General features: G+C 43.5%; 1 protein-coding gene across 1 annotated transcript in view; it reads left to right on the forward strand.

The window, feature by feature from the left end:
* ENTPD2 (ectonucleoside triphosphate diphosphohydrolase 2) overlaps positions 1-17,340 on the forward strand; it is a 169,638-nt gene that overhangs the window by 65,325 nt on the left and 86,973 nt on the right. Inside the window, exon 2 of the mRNA XM_033959937.1 lies at positions 3,830-3,947. Within this exon, the coding sequence (XP_033815828.1) occupies positions 3,830-3,947 (118 nt within the window). The remainder of the gene's footprint in view (positions 1-3,829; positions 3,948-17,340) is intronic.

The following is a 17,340-nucleotide window of genomic DNA, read 5'->3' on the forward strand; positions in this document are numbered from 1 at the left end:
ACATAACATAACATAAATTATGTCTGAATTGTCATGACATCAGAAGTACATATGGAGTAGTTGCAGGTGATGCTTGGGACAGTTCTGATTGTGTTAGTTCGGTTTTATGTGTTTTTTGAATAGAAGGGTTTTTATTTCTTTTTGAAGGTTTTGTAGTCTGTGGTCGAGGTCAATAGATTGTAGAGTTGGGGGTCGAGTGTTGCAGCTTGAATGGCTAGGAGGTTGTCGAACAGTTTTTTTCTTTTGACGTTTTTGGTTGGAGGGTGTGTGAATGGTGCGTGAGTTCTCCTATGTCTGGTGAAGTGGATTGAATTATTTAGCTGAAGAAATTAGTTATTTTCCCCCCCCATTCCACACACATTAATTCTCTTCCATTTTTGTTCCCATTATAAAAAACACTGATAAGTTCCCAGAAAAAAAATACATTAAAATAAGAAGTGAAAACAAAGGCCCCTACAGATGAGAACATAACATAAGAATAGCCTAACTGGGTCAGACCAATGGTCCATCATGCCCTGTAGCCCATTCTCATGGTAGCCAATCCTGGTCAAAACCCAAAGAGTAGCAACATTCCATGCTACCGATCCAGGGCAAGCAGACACATCCCCCATGTCTTAATAACAGACTATGGACTTTTCCTCCAGGAATTTGTCCAAACCTTTCTTAAAACCAGCTAAGCTATCTGCTTTTACATAACTTCTGGCCACTTCATTTTTAAGCTTAGATCTTTCCTTCCAAACAGAAACCTTGCTAGATGTCAAATACAGCACAAGGGAACTTCACACGGACTTAGCTGTGCAGGAAATGTGAATCTCCTCATACACCCACCATATAGTGCAAAAATGTGCAAAGGTCTGTTTTTTTCTTTCGATCACTACCTAGCCTAATGCCACATAAGCAGCACTGTTACAAAAGGTCAATGCTAAGATTAACAAAGTTTCCTTCCTTGGAGCACAAGGAGATACTGACAAACCACTGGAAGAGATCCCAAAACAACTACCTAGGCACAATACCCAAAGACCCACTCAGTGTGTGAACCAGTTGAGTGTAGTGGACTAACTGGGGGGTGGAAATGGGCCCGGAGTTTGCTCAGGAGAATTTCCCAGACCACCTCTTCCTCTCAACACATTGACACACTGCCACCACCACCACTAGGAACACCTCACCGAGTAGGCCAGCAATGCTTATAAACTTTATAAAACACATTATTATATTTTCTTATAAAGCACATATTTTTAACTGAACTCTCTGACATCCACAGCCTGACATTCACAAAAATAGAAGGAAGAAAAGTTCCCATTTCCTGCTATCTCATGTCCCTGGCCTATACAATATTTTTCTTCTGCAGACCCTTCAAAAGTCTGACCAAATCCTTGTTTCACTTGCATTATAAAGTACTGAGGATGCCATTTCTCCTCAATCCCAGGTCCTAAAGTCTGAGACAGTAGCGCAAACTAGTGCTGCCCGATTCAGGAAAAAAAATTTCGATTCAGCCTATTTAATTGGTTTTTCGATTCGAATTTCCTGCCCAATTGGGTGTTTTTTTCAAAAATCCTGGTGTGTTTTATAGCTTTTTCACCCCCTTTGGCTTCTCCTAACCACACTGGCACTGTGGTGTAAATAAAATAAAGAAACAAAAAGGACTTTTCCTCTCTCTGTTAAATCCTAGCTCACGTTTGCGGTCTAACACCAGCTCTGGCAGGATACATATTTCAAATCTGACATATTGTAATCACAAAACAGAAAATAAAATTAATTTTTCTACCTTTTGTTGTCTGGTTATTTTTCAAATCTTGTTGGTCCAAGGCTCTGGTTTTCTTCTGATAACTTGCTTGCCAGAGTCTCCTTCTTTCTTCTTTCTGCATGCTAACCATCCATCTGCCATCTCTGTCCCCCCCCCTTCCATTTCCCTTCCCTCCCCAGGAAGTCTGGCATCTTTCCTTTTTTTCATCTCCCTCCACAGATCCACCTTTTCTTAACTACCCTTTCATCCGGCATCTCTCCCTTCTTCCCCACCACCCCAGGGTTCACCATCTCTCCCTTTCTTTTCCCAACTACCCTCCTATCCAGTATCTCTATCCCTCCTCCATACCATCCTTTGTGCCCAATTTCTCACCCTTTCTGTTCTTTCCCTCCCTAAATCCCATGGTCCATCATCTCTCTCCCTCTCCTCTATTTTCAGACCCATTATTTCTTCCCCCTCAAAGTCTGGCATATGCATGTCTCTTTGAATACCCCCTTCCCTCCGTGTACTTCTACACCAGGGTCCCCCCTAAAGGCCTGCACCCCCCTTAAAGATCTGCATCCCACTCCTGAAGGCCTTCACCCCCCCGAAGGCATGCACCCCCCCGAAGGCCTGCACCCCCTTGAAGGCCTGTCCCACCCCCTTGTAGGCCTGTCCCACCCCCTTGTAGGCCTGTCCTAACCCCTTGTAGGCCTGTCCCCCCCTTGAAGGCCTGCCTGCCTGTCCCCCCCCTTGAAGGCCTGTCCCCCCCTTGAAGGCCTACCTGCCTGTCCCCCTTTTGAAGGCCTCTCCCCCCACATGAAGGCCTGTCCCCCCTTTAAAGGCCTGCCTGCCTGCCTGTCCCCCCCGAAAGCCTGTCTCCCCCCATGAAGGCTTGTCCCCCCCCCTTTTAAGGCCTGTATTTCCCCCTGAAGGCCTGCCTGCCCGCTCCACCTCGAAGGACTGTTCGCCCCCCACCCCACCCCGAAGGACCGCTCATCCCCCGGTCTCTTCGCACCATTTACAGTAGCGAAGCAGCCTGCAGCAAGATCGCGATGCCAGCAATCTTGCGCTTCTTGTGCTGTCCTCCGTCACGGACCTGCTCCCTTCCTCTGACGTCAGGCGGAGGAAACAGCACGAAGCAGCGCAAGATCGCTGGCATCGCGATCTTGCTGCAGGCTGCTTCGCTACTGTAAATGGTGCGGGGAGGCCTGAGGGGAAGAACCGGACGTCGGGGGGGACCGGACGCCAATAACTTCAGGCCGGGAGCACCCCCTCAGAGCTTGCACCCGGGGCGGACCCCTCCCTTGGTACACCACTGTATAGGGTCGCATTAGCTGATATGTACTTTTTCTTATTAGATTACTACTTGCACATCCAGGGTGGGAGGGAGGGAGGGAGAATAGTAATATTATGTATCGTATATAGTTTATGGAAACTATAGTTATAAGTATATATTTCTAATTATTGTTAGTTAAGGGAAGGGGGGGATAAAATGATTTGTTTTAAAATGTTTGTATGTGTAAAGTGCTTTTTCTGATTTGGTCTTGATAATTCATTGTAGTGCACTATTATTTAAAAATCAATATAAAATTTTTTTAAAAAACAAAAACACATATACGGGATTTGAAGAGCATTTCAGCCAACTGTTTGAGGGCCACAATGGAGGGCTTCGGCGATCGCAAGTTGGAGACCACTGCTCTATAATTATAATCATCCTACAGTAGTTTTATAAAAATGCATAATTTGACATCATACTTAAGAGCAGAACAGTGTTCATGGTTCTTTGAATACATGTTTCTTTTAGGTGCTTTGTCTAAAGCTGATCTTCACTGGCCCACTAGAATCTGATTGTCAAGTTGACCCTTTGCGTAGATTTCAGGAAAGAAGATTTTTGGTAAAGGAGCCTGTGTCGATAAGGTTTACTGTATGCTTCTGTGTTCCTCCTTAGCAAACAAGAGGCTTATAAATACATTAAAATTTGTGTAAAATAGAGGAGAAAAGTGAACCTAGGAGGAAGTCTTGCAAGAAAAGAAAATACAAGGGCAGTTTAAAGGATCTAGTCTGTGACACTTATTTTTGTTTTCTGTCTTTTTTTGCATGCAGTATGGAATTGTCCTGGATGCTGGATCTTCGCATACAGCCCTGTTCATATACAAGTGGCCAGCAGACAAAGAAAATGACACTGGGATTGTTAGTGAGCACAGTATGTGTGACGTGAAAGGTAGGTCCTGCATTGCTAACCATGTGCCACTTAGCCAGCAAAGGCTGGGAAATTGGGAATGTTTTGTGATGTGCCTCATTAACCTTGCCTTGAGTGCTTTACTCTTCTTATTTTAATTCTGTTCGGAACAAAGATGTCTCCATCTCCAAGAGGAAAGGAAGTGCACTGCTTTGGTGGTGATTCAAAAAATAAAAAATAGAACTAGTGTCCATATATCGGTTGCTCTACTGTTTTGTTGTCACCTTATGCAAGTCACCCCAAACAGGCAGATCCAGTGCTGCTTTTACTTCATTGAAGGGTACCCAAAAAGCCCAAACTTGGGAAAATGAATTAGCACCACATGGGTAATACATGAATTGCAATTACCAAGAAAGAAAATTACCTACTTAAATCACTAACAACACAACTTTCTCCACAGTGTAAAAAAGTGTTCAGGACCAGTAATATGGTAGAAAGATCACCAGCGGGGTTACTACCCCATAAGCTGTTCCTTTCACGTTCAATCACTGCACTTTAAATCACTTGTGAGATCAAGAAATGATCCCAAACTTCCAAAAGTGTAACAATAATTTCATCTTAGAGCGGGTGTCCAATTCTCTTCCCAACAAGCCTCAATGCAGGCCAAGTGTCATCGCCATCAATCTCCTTCAGTGAAGGCTATGTCTCCTATGGGTTATGCATCCTTGTTGAGGTCTCCCACCCCTCGACACCCTGCAGCACCGATGGCACCAGCTGTTGAACCAAGGGTACCAGTGCAGCTCCTCAGAGAACAACTGAAGGAGTTCTTCTAGGGCAGTGGTCTTAAAATCGCAGCCCACCAGGTACTATTTTGAGGCCCTCGGTATGTTTATCATAATCACAAAAGTAAAATAAAACAGTTTCTTGATCATATGTCTCGTTAGCTATAAATTACAATATTATTATTAAGACTTAGCCAAAAGGAAAGATTTATAAACTATAAAGAGTTTTACCTCATGCAAAATTGTCATTTCTTTAATAAGGCATTAACTATTTTTTCTGAGGCCCTCCAGGTACCTACAAATCCAAAATGTGGCCCTGCAAAGGGTTTGAGTTTGAAATCACTGTTCTACAGGGAGCTGAGTGACCTATTTAAGTTGCATTCAGTACCAGTGTCGTGTTTATGTTTATTAGACTTGATATACTCATGAAGCTTACAACAGTTCCTAGCGGTTAACAATTATCAAAATAAGTTAAAAAGAAAAGAACACCATAAAATAAGACCTATAATATACAATCAAGTACAGTACTCCCCCAATATTCACGTGGGTTCTGTTCCAGGAACCCCCGCGAATGTTGAAAAACTGCAAATACGTTTTTTAGCAGGGGAGACAGGAGAGGGCAGCCGGAACGCCAGTGAGTGAAGGAAATCACTCGTGGTATGCTTCAACCTCCTATACCTGTACTAAAGTCAGGCCTCACCAATCAGGAGCTGCATGTCAAAGCAGCTCCTGATTAGTGAGGCTCGACTTTAGTACAGGAAGAGGCGGTCGGAGCATACATTGAGTGATTTCCTTCACTCGCCGGCGCTCCAGCTGCCCTCTTCTGCCTCTCCGGCTGCCCTCTCCTGCCTGGTCATTCGCGGTCAAAAAATACTGCGAATGACCGGGACTGCAAATCACGGACCACAAATTCGCGGGGGAGCACTGTATTTCAACATGGCCCCAGGCATGGTGTTCCATCTGGAAGAGTGGGTGGAGAAACTTTGAGCATAGCAGCACAGCTTGTGCAAGTTTCTGAGGCTCATAGTCAAGGATGATTGTAGCTTCTGGGCTCCATGGCTGCCACTTTGGAGGTGACTCACTGGGTGAAAGCTCAAATGGACTCTCTTCAGTGGGTACTGACCTTGCAGGACTTCCATTGTCATCTGCCTCTCCCAGTTCATCTGCTGAGAGGGGTGCTGCTTGATACCCCTAAATGAGTTCTGTCACTTCAAATGTAAGTTTCCTTAGTTACAGAGTGCACGACCTGGACCGGATGGCACAACGTACTTGAATGATCCAGGAGATGATCTGTTCCATCAATAATCTGGAGACCCAGGAGGTCTGCCTGGCCCTGCAAGAGTTCTAGCTGCCCTTTGAGGGGAAAGTGATCCAAGTGATATCTAATAGTGCCACAGTAACATAGTAACATAGTAGATGACGGCAGATAAAGACCCGAATGGTCCATCCAGTCTGCCCAACCTGATTCAAGCTATGGCTTACATCAACAAGCAGGGCAGAACCAGGAGTTGGGCAGTGGCCTTGGAGGCAGCATGTCTGTCAGTGAGCAGAGAACCATCTATAGGCTTTCTTTGTGGTCTATATTGCTTACAAAGATAGTGTGCATGTAGACTTTCTCAGTCGCTAGCCTATTCTGGATTGCTAAGACCCTCCGTGGTTTGACCTGATGGCATCCAGGGTCAAAGCAAAGACAGAGCACTTCATCAGTTGGCTGAGGAAGGAAGCCCTGGTACAAATTTGGCCATTGGCAGACCCTCTCTACATATTCCCTCTGTGGCTTTTGGTACGCTGTCTGGTGTGCAGGATTGTCTTGAATACTGTCTTAACCCCAACAATCTTTAGTGAAATTTTTCAGCGTAAATTTAGTGAAGTTAGCCCTACTAAATTTTCAAAGATGCTAACTTAAGAACCAAATCTCATTGGATCCACCATACTTCAGTGCAATACATTCAGGATAGTACTTAAGTATCATAAGCACTTTTCCATGTTTTCTGTTGATGCTATACTTATATTTTCTGTTGACTTGGTCTCAACATTTGCATGTTTGTTCAGATGCAACATGCTAATATATGAAGCTTACAACAAACAGTATACTTAAAAAAAAACCCAGAATGTTTTTAGAGGAAATAAATAGGTATAGTAAAGGTACAGTTTTCTTCTGGATTCTAAATACTTGAGGCAGCAGAAATTATAATGTATAACTCAGAGGTTTGGGTTCTCTGTTTTCCTTGTATATCATTCTTGCACTCTTCATTTTTATACATACTGCAGGCATACAAATGTAAGTTGTACCTTTACTAAAATTGTTGCTTGGTTACATTAGCCATTTCTACTTGCAAATGCTGCACAAGCATTCTAAAAATGACCTCTTTAGTTTTCTTATCCAGGAATTAAAACATATAAAGGGATTTTCAACCTCCAAGATCTGATAAAATTAATTGTTTAAAAAATGAGTGGTTACAGAATTTTTTCAGGGAGCAGCATTGGAGTAGGATGCTTGGAAACTAGGGATCCATAGAAACAAACCATGGAAGTTAGATTGTGCTAAAAATGCTTCTAAATCTAAAAGATGAGTCATCTTGGTCAGGTGTTCAGCTTTGTTTTTCCCCAAATTGACCCCAGTATATTTCAGAATTCTTCCTACTGGGAAATTTTAGCAACAGGTACAGATCATTAACAGCAGGTCAGTGCTATCTCTCCCACCATCATTCCTCCTATCACGCTCCACTGCAATTGTTCCCGATGTCTTCAAACTTGCCATAGTCACACCTCTGCTCAAAAAACCCTCACTAGACCCCCATATCCCCCTCCAACTATTGCCCCCATCTCCCTCCTCCCCTTCTTATCCAAGCTACGTCAATGTTCTGTTCACTGGATTTCATTTCATCCCAAACTTTTCTTGATCCACTTCAATCAGGCTTTTGCCCACGCCATTCCACGGAAACTGCCCTTGCTAAAGTCTGTTACAACCTGTTCCTGGCCAGATCAGAAGGCCTCTATCCTCATCCTTCTCGATCTATCTGCTGCTTTCGATACTGTTGATCGCCACACACTCAATACACTGTCCTTGCTGAGATTCCAGAGTTCTATTCTCTCCTGGTTTTCTTCCTATCTCTCCCATTGCACTTTCAGTGTACGCAGTGGGAGATCCTCTTCCACTGCTATCCCACTGCCAATTGATATACGTCAAGGCTCTGTTTTGGGACCTCTCCTTTTCTCCATATATACCCACTCCCTCGGTGCATTGATCTCCTCTTTGCTGATGACTCTCAGATCTACCGCTCCATACCAGATATCTGCTGCACAGCTTATATTCTGTGAGAGCTTCCATACTCACATACTCTCCTCAAGTCACTTCATTGGCTCCCTATCCATTTCTAAATACAAGTCAAACTCCTCTTATTGACCTCTGCAGCCGCTCAATATCTCTCCTCACTTACCTCCCTCTATGCTCCCACCATGAACTCCATTCATTGGGCAAGTCCCTCCTCTGTGTACCCTTCTCCTCCACTGGCAACTGCCAACTCCAGACTCTGTCCCTTCTGTCTTGCTGTGCCTGAATCATTATGTCAGGCACCGTCTCTAGCAGTATTCAAATCCAAGCTAAAGACCACATTTTTCGATGCTGCTTTCAGCTCTGAACTCCCACTCTCCATAAAATTACCTGTGTTCATCCTATCATTCTCTCTGCAAGAAACTCCCCAACCCCTATATGTCCTGACTGTCTGTCTAAATTAGATTGTAAACTCTTCAGAGCAGGAATCATCCGTTACATCTTTCAGCACTATAGAAATGATAAATAGTAGTAGTAGGTATATAAGGATCTGTGGTTTTCTGCTCACAAAAGGCAGTTCTTTTTTTTTTTTTAATTCTTTATTCATTTTCAGACTTACAACAAGTGTGACAATTTGTCCAAACAAATTAACAATAAATATATCACTTAATAATCATCAATGGTACAAATAATATGCTCTTATCTCCTACCCTTCCCATCCTTTCCTATCATATAATCAAATACCTTGTACAATACGCAGCTCCTGATTGGTGAGGCCTGACTTTGGTGCAGGAAGAGGCGGTTGGAGCATACAGCGAGTGATATCCTTCACTCGCTGGCGCTCCGGCTGCCCTCTCCTGTCTCCCCCGCTAAAAAATGTATTCGCGGTTCTTCAACATTCGCAGGGGTTCCTCGAACGGAACCCCTGCGAATATCGGGGGAGTACTTAGAAACATAGAAAGATGACGGCAGAAAAGGGCTATAGCCCATCAAGTCTGCCCACTCTACTGACCCACCCCAATAAGCCTGAATGCTAATGACCCAGTTCCTTAACTCGACTTCGTAGGGATCCCACGTAGATGTCCCATTTATTCTTGAAGTCAAGCACGCTGGTGGCCTCGACCACCTGCACCGGAAGCCTGTTCCAGTGATCCACCACTCTTTCCGTGAAGAAATACTTTTTGGCGTCACTACTAAATTTCCCCCCTCTAAGTTTAAGCGGATGCCCTCTTGTGGCCGAGGGTCCTTTGAGAAAAAGGATGTCATCTTCCACCTCGACACGTCCTGTGATGTATTTAAATGTCTCAATCATGTCCCCCTGCGTTCCTCTAGAGTGTAGAGCCGCAATCTGTTCAGTCTCTCTTCGTACGAGAGACCCTTGAGCCCCAAGATCATCCTAGTGGCCATCCGCTGAACCGACTCGACTCTAAGCACGTCTTTACGGTAATGTGGCCTCCAGAATTGTACACAGTACTGTACTGTATTTTTTGTATTTGCTTTGTCTGTATATTTCCATGAGCTCTCAACCACATCTTCTAAATATGAATGGATGAATAAATAAATATGTAGCTTGCCAGACAACAGTCACTGAACATAGGACACCTAGTTCAAACTCACTTGCAGAAAATGGGTCAAGCTGTCACATGATCTTCCATGACTAGTTAGTATGTAACTTGATACTTGCAAATCCATTTACAGTAACTAAACATGCAAGGAATAGCTTCTTGTTTTTTTATCATATTTTCTTTTTACACTTCCCCCTCCGTATTTGCGATGGTTAGGGGCAGAGCCGGCCCGGGAATATAAATAAAACTGCAAATAATATTCGGGCTGGTTCTGTCCCTAACCCCCGCTTCCCCCCAGCCCTTTAAGCCCCCCCTTAACCCTTACCTGGTGGTCTAGTTGTTTTTCGGGGCAGTAGTCTCGAGAGATGACGGGAGCTCAGGGCAGCCATTTCCTGTGAGCTATCTGCACGGGGCAGGAAGATTGCTCCTGGCCCAAAAAACTGCATGTTGCATCAGAGGAGAAGCTTCTGCCCACACACACGCGACTGCAGGCAAGCTCGGCCGGCTTTGATCAAGTCACTTTACTAACACCGCAACGTGCCGTGAAGGTAAGAGGGAGGGAGGGAGATAGAGTCGGTAGGTAGGAAGGAGGGAGGGGGGCTGTGCGTAATCGTTGACCGCATGCGTTCCCTCCCTTAACTGCGGGGATAAGGCCATTCACCGCTCCACAGGGCGGTGGATGGCCTTGTCCCCATGCTCGCAGTGAGCACTTATTCCCCCTCCACCGTTTTGGCGGGTTACCCATGGCTACCCGCGGCTAGCCACGGGTAACAGCCACCGTGTCATTCTCTAGTTTAGAGTTTAGATAAGTGATGATCTTCTCTTTTTTTTAAATAATGTTATTTAGACCCTTGACATTCAGTGAAATCAGTTTGAGGGACATATATTAGATATCATGAGAGATTTATTAGTCTCAAAATGAGTGAGGAAAAAAAAAATAATGATGTCCATTGAAAGTAAAATTGTACAAGAACAGTGTGAATGATGAACCATATTCCACAACACATGTGTTGGGAGAGTAATCACCTGTGAGAGAAGACAGGTGTTGCCACATTACAAGGGGGAGAGAAGAAGAGGGTGGAGGAGTTAACTCAGTCTCTCTCACAGCGTATGTCAAAGGAGTTGATAGTAATATATGATAAATAGATAAGTCATCAAATTCCTGATATTAATTTAGAGATTGGAAGGGTTTAAAATTCATTTTTATGCATATTAGTTTATTTGTTGGTAAGATAAACCTGAAGCTAACTTGGGTTAATGTATTTTAAACATGGAATACACATACCATAAAACATTCTACGTAAAATAACATTACTAGGTTAGCGTTGATATATGAAATCATAACAAGTTATTGTAACCTGTTAACTGTATTTTATGTATGTTTAACCTGTAACCTGTTCTGATCTCCCTAGAGAGAACGTGATAGAAAATGAATTAAATAAATAAATAAAATGTTCTAAATCTAAATACAGTATGAAACCCTTAATGAGTAGATAATTGTATGTATCAATTAACATGCTAAGTATCCATATCACTAAGCAAGCATGGAATGGGAAGCATTCAAAAATAGAACAAGCTAACTATAGGTTATCACCCTCCCTTTCCTTTGTTCAGTCAGATTAAATATAATGTTGTAAGAACTAGTACTTGGCAGGAAGGAGGTTGTTCCCGAGTATCCCTGGGCCATATTAGTCTTTAGGTAGTCAAATGGGTTTGTTCTAGTTACACTTATTATTTCTATGCAGAACAGTTGAACGATGATGAAAGCCATACCGCATACGGGTGGGGATAGAGTGCATCAGTAATTTAAAAGGCCTTTGTCCATTTCATGTGGCTGATATGATAAATGGTTTAGGTAACATAGTAACATAGTAGATGACGGCAGATAAAGACCTGAATGGTCCATCTAGTCAGCCCAACCTGATTCAATCTAAAAGATTGTTGGGGCTTTTCTTTTTTTTTTTCTTCTTCTTCTCCTTAGGTAAGGGGCTGCCAATATAAAAAGGACAATCTTCTTTTCACCGAGCCCATCAGTGAAGGGTTAATGAGAAATCCGACTCATCTTTTTATGACTATGTTTGCCAGTATCTAGATTTGGGGTTGGGTTTACTAAAAAGCTTTATCATATTATGTGCATTAACATATTTTGTTTACCATGGATTTCATTTTATGCAGAAATAGTTCATTTTAGGATATCTAGGCCATTGCTTTCCACACGTTTTCTCGTGTGACCCCATTGTAGCCACTGAAGATTTTTGCGACCCCCCCCAAATGATAAAGCCAGTTATTCAATAAGCAGCATATACTTTGTATGCATGTTAGACTATCTAATCAGTCATGTCTGACCCTTGGATACTCTGTAGGCCAGTCCTTGCCACGCTTCCCTGTTTTCCATTGCTTCTTAATACTTTAAGTCTGCTCAAGATGCATTTCTTAAATGTTTTTCTATTGTTACTTTTATTAGGTAGATTGAAGGATGTTAGTTTGATACCATTGGAAATATCCATGGTAGATAGTGCTCTATGTAAATCTATACATCTCAATCCACAGTTAACTCCAATAATGTTTAATTCTGAGGAATTACCATCATATCCTATTAAGATTCATACAACTTCTTATAGGCACTCAAGGGTTTTTTCTAAAAGAGAACGGGCATTGTAACCAGTTACTATTAAGAATCAAACGTCTTTCCCATCTGAAGAGTTAACTACTATCAACTGTGCTTATGTAAATGCACGATCGATTTGGGGTAAAGCACAGATTATCAAGGATTGGATAATTGATCAAAATTTAGCCTTCGTGTTTATTTCTGAAACCTGGCTTATTTCCAATGATGATCCTGTCATTAATGATTTACTTCCCCCACACTACAAAATTATTCCTCTTTGCTGTAAGGAAAAAAGAGGGGGCGGAATCGCTATTATATTACATTGACAGTTGCAATTTTAAAATGCAAGATTCACTGATAAAAAACAATTTAGAAATTTTATCTTGCACACTTAATAGAACGGATCTAAATTAGATTCTCTAAATTGCATTCTTTTATATGCCTCCAACTCCTGGGTTGGGGGCCCAAAAATATTTTTATGAATTTATTCTTACTAATTCTCTTCTGACCTTATAATGTTTATTGTTAGGTAATATTAATCTTCATTTTGAAGCAAAACCTGACCAGGATATAGCTGATTTAACCGCCTTTCTATCTTCCCTGGCTTATTCTCTTCCTCAACCATCACAAACGCATATTGGGGGTCATCATCTTGACCTGGTTTCACTAACTATTAAATTAGAACTTACCCCAAAAATTCAGCTAAGGGACGATAGGTGGTCACCGACACCTTGGTCGGATCACTTCATTTATTATTTTTCATTGGGATGGACTATGCAATATAATTTAAAAGAAAAATCACCTAAACAAGATATTCTTATCAGGAAATCACCTAACCCACTTGAATTCCGGAAGACAATATTCATGAATTTCCATCTAATTTGAAAACCTTATGTAATACTATTTTTGATGAAATCGCACCTAAACATGTTGTAAAGAGACGAGCAGATGATTCTTAAAAAAATGGTATGATGCAGAGTTATCAGAAATGAAACGAATAGTATGTCATTTTGAGAAGAAATGGCTAAAATCAAAATCAGCTACAGATAAAGAAAATTGGAGGAAGGAAGTTAGAAACTACAAATCATTACTAAGAGAGAAACAAAAAGCATACTACTTAGATAAAGTAGGGAATACTAGTACCAACATAAAAAAAATTATTCCACTTAGTCAATAATGTGTTTAATGTAACTTAAAAACCCCCCACAATCTCCATGGTTGCCTCTGCCCTCTACTGACGACCTAGTGAATTTCTTCTGTTCCATGGTTTCTAGTTTAAGATCTTCTTGCTTGCCTTACTCAGAAATTTTTGCCTATCATCTTAATATAATAGAAGAAAAAGTTTGCACAGATCTACATTGGTTTACATTTGACTACCCAGAATGGGATGATTTTTCCAAATTATTTTGTAAATATGCTAAATCATATTGTCTGCTCAATCCCTGAACTACTAACCTTATGGCAGTTGCCCTTTTAAGCTTTAAATTGAAATTATTTGAATGACTATCTAACTCTTTAGAAGCATGAATATTTCCATATGAGGAAGGTAAGTTGCATGAAACTCAATCTGGTTTTAAACCTTTGTTCAGTACTGAGACAGTAATTGCGGCTATCTTAGATAATCTGTGTCTCTTGTTCAGTAATTTGATCATGCAATTTGATATGAGATCTGCCTTTGACCTAGGGAAAATGCTACAATGCCTAGATGCAATTGGCATTAGGGAAGAGGTGTTGGACTGGTTTCGAGGCTTCCTTATGTCCCGTACCTATCAAGTATGTTTCAATTACGATCTCTCCGGTACCTGGAGCAATCCATCTGGCGTATCGCAAGGATCACCACTATCCCCATTGCTTTTCAATGTCTACATGTCCTCACTAGGTGTGCAATTTACCCAGCTGGGGATAAAATTATTCAGTTACACAGATGGCTTTACGATCATCATTCCATTTACTAACTCTCTCTCGGAAATAACTCCCAAGGCATCAGAAGCACTAAATTTGATGGAGCAATGGATGACTGAATTCAAACTAGAGAATGACACGGGGAAAAAATCTGTCCCCGTCACCACCCCGTCACCGGCCCACCATCCTCTGCACCGCCCCATCACCGCCGTTCCCTTCACCGCCCCGTCACCGTCACCGCCATCCCTTTCACCGCCCCGTCACCGCCATTGCCATCCCATTCACCGCCCCGTCACCGTCCCCGCTGCATCCATATAAGCCTTAGTACTGTAATATTTAGCTTATTCCTTTCTTATAAATCAAAGTTCCTGCTGCTGAACTAGAGAAAGAGATGTTCAGCTGGCAGGGCTTTGTTTATAAATTTTTATCAACACAACTAAAGCAAAAAATAAATATAATTTTTTTTCTACCTTTGTTGTCTGGTTTCTGCTTTCCACATCTTCTCATTCAATTCCTTCCATCCACTGTGTGTCTTCTCTCTGCGTCTTCCATTTGCTGTTACTGTGCCTCTCCCTTCACTCCCCCCCCAATTGGTCTAGCACCCATCTTCTTCCCTCCGCTCCCCCATAGTCTGGCATCTGTCTTCTTCCCATTCTGTCTTCCACATTTCCCTTGGGGGTCTGTTCCTCTCCACCCTCCTTCAATGTCTGTCCTATTCCTTTCCACCACCACCCTTCCCTCCCTCCTTTACCATCTGTTCCTTTCTACTACTCTTCAGCTCCTCTCGCGTGGCCTATCTACCTTCCTCCCTCTTATTTTCATGGCACGTTACAATGTAATTTGTGCAAGCCACTGGAGCCTGCGAGCTCGGTCCCTGTCCCATCCCCACAAACCATCTCGCTTCTGTGCTCCTATTTTCCCCATTTCTAATATCTCCCCCTATGTATCTGCCATTGCCCCCCCCCCTGTGTCCATATACCATCCCCATGGCATGTCCCCTTTATGTCTCTGTCCCTATGCCCCATGCACATAATTTCCCCTCTTTCTGTTACCTTCCTGTGTCCAGATTTCCCCTATCTTCCTCTTCCATTCCAGTGTGTCTCTTCTTTTCAACCCCATCTAGCTTTTTTCCCTCTTTCTTCCCCCCCCCCTGCTTCTAGCATCTGGCTCACCTGCCTGTCCTTCCCTTTCTTTCCTGCTGTGGATTTTTCTTCCGTTTTCATCCCCTTGGCCCAGAATCCTTTTCCCTTTCACTCCCTCCTTCCAATTTGAGCCGGGAACACTAGCGATCGCACGGTCCCCGCAGCCACTACCTGCCTGCCCAATCGATCCTAGTGTTTAGCCAGCTCTCTCCCTTCTCCTCACCTTAGTTTATAGGTTTTCTTTTTCGGCGACCCGCACGCTATCAGAGAGCCGCGCACACGCGGCTGCTCAGTGTTCAATCTTCTTCTCCTGCAACTTCCTGTTTCCGGTTGCGTCAGAGCAGAAGATTGAACACTGAGCAGCCGCGCGTGCGGGGCTCTCTGATAGCGTGCGGGTCGCCGAAAAAGAAAATCTACAAGCTAAGGTGAGGAGAAGGGAGAGAGCTGGCTAAACACTAGAATCGATTGGGCAGGCGGGTGTGAGCTGCGGGGACCGCGCGATCCTTCATGCCTCACTGCGGGGACAAGACCATTCACCGCCCCGCAGGCGGTGAATGGCCTTGTCCCCGTCGCCGCAGCGACTGCTAGTTTTCTTCCCCGTTTTCGGCGGGTGACCCGCGGCTAAAATGCGGTGGCCGCGGGTAAACCGCCACCGTGTCATTCTCTAATTCAAACTGAAACTTAATTTAGAAAAAACAAAATTTTTTGTAGATTCGCCACACCCGATTGATACCAAAACACCATTATGCATCAATAACCTTAGTTATCCTATTTAGTCTACTATGAAGGTATTGGGTATAACACTAGACCGGTGCTTAACCATGAAGGACCAGGTAGATTTAAATCAGAAAGGGTTTTTTCACTCTCTGGAAACTTCGATCCATTAAAGCATATTTTGATACCGACAGCTGCATTGGCTGCCGATGGAGGCGAGTGTTTTGTGTTTTGCGAGTGTTGCGAGTGTTTTGCAAGATGAGCAAAACATTCGCAAAATCGGCGCCTCGGAAACCGAGCGTGCCTCGATTTGTGAGCAGCGCCTCCCGCGATCCGGCACCCTCCCCCCGCTATCCGGCACCCTCCCCCCATGATCCGGCACCCTCTCCCCCGCGATCTGGCACCCCCCGCCGCGATTGGGCACCCCCCCCACCACTTCTTACTGTCATCTGGGCACCGGCATGTCCTGTGCGTTGGTGCCGGTGCCCGAAGATCGGCCTCCTCTTCTTGCTGGGCCTTGAGCATCTGCGCATGCTCAAGGCTGCGAGTTCACCTTCTCTCTGTGAACTCGCAGGCCTTGAGCATGCGCAGATGCTCAAGGCCCAGCAAGAAGAGGAGGCCGATCTTCGGGCACCGGCACCAACGCACAGGACATTCCGGTGCCGGTTCTCAGATGACAGTAAGAAGGGGGGGGGGGTGCCGGATTGCTGGGGGGGAGGGCAAATCACAGGGGGGGTGCCAGAACATAGGGGGGGCCTTCAGGGGGAGCAATGTCAGTTCTTGTGGAGGGAATAGAGCAGCGCAGCTGGCCTCGGGGGGTGGGAACGTATCAAAGCGAATTTCCATTATTTCCTATGGGGAAACTCGCTTTGATAAACGAGCATTTTGGATTACGAGAATGCTCCTGGAATGGATTATGCTCGTAATCCAAGGTACCACTGTATTATAATTATTAAGCCAATAATTAAAAACATCAAAGAATCCATTTCATTACCATCTAACTACAGACCAATTGCATCCATTTCCTTTTTTGTAAAAATTATGGAGGGTCTTATTCAAATTCAGCTCACTAAGGGCTCCTTTTATGAAGGTGCGCTAGCATTTTTAGCGCACGCACCGGATTAGTGTGTGCTAGCTGAAAAATTATTGCCTGCTCAAGAGGAGGCAGTAGCGTCTAGTGCGCGCGGCATTTTAGCTCGCTCTATTCCACTCTTAAAAATATCTTACATTGTTGGAAAGACCTATCTAAGGTCTATATTAATTGGTGGAATACATTATGCCTTACAGTAAAATATGAAAGTGTCGTAGCGGAAAGGCACAAGTCTATGAGCTCATTTATCAAAATCTGGAGTCCGGTCAAATCTTATTGCAATACAGACTGATGGCATTCAGTTATTGTTCTAGGATATAGATATCTACAACAGAACTTATGCATTATATCATAGCTC

The sequence above is a fragment of the Geotrypetes seraphini genome, chromosome 10, assembly GCF_902459505.1.
Source record: "Geotrypetes seraphini chromosome 10, aGeoSer1.1, whole genome shotgun sequence".
Classification (NCBI taxonomy): Eukaryota; Metazoa; Chordata; class Amphibia; order Gymnophiona; family Dermophiidae; genus Geotrypetes; species Geotrypetes seraphini.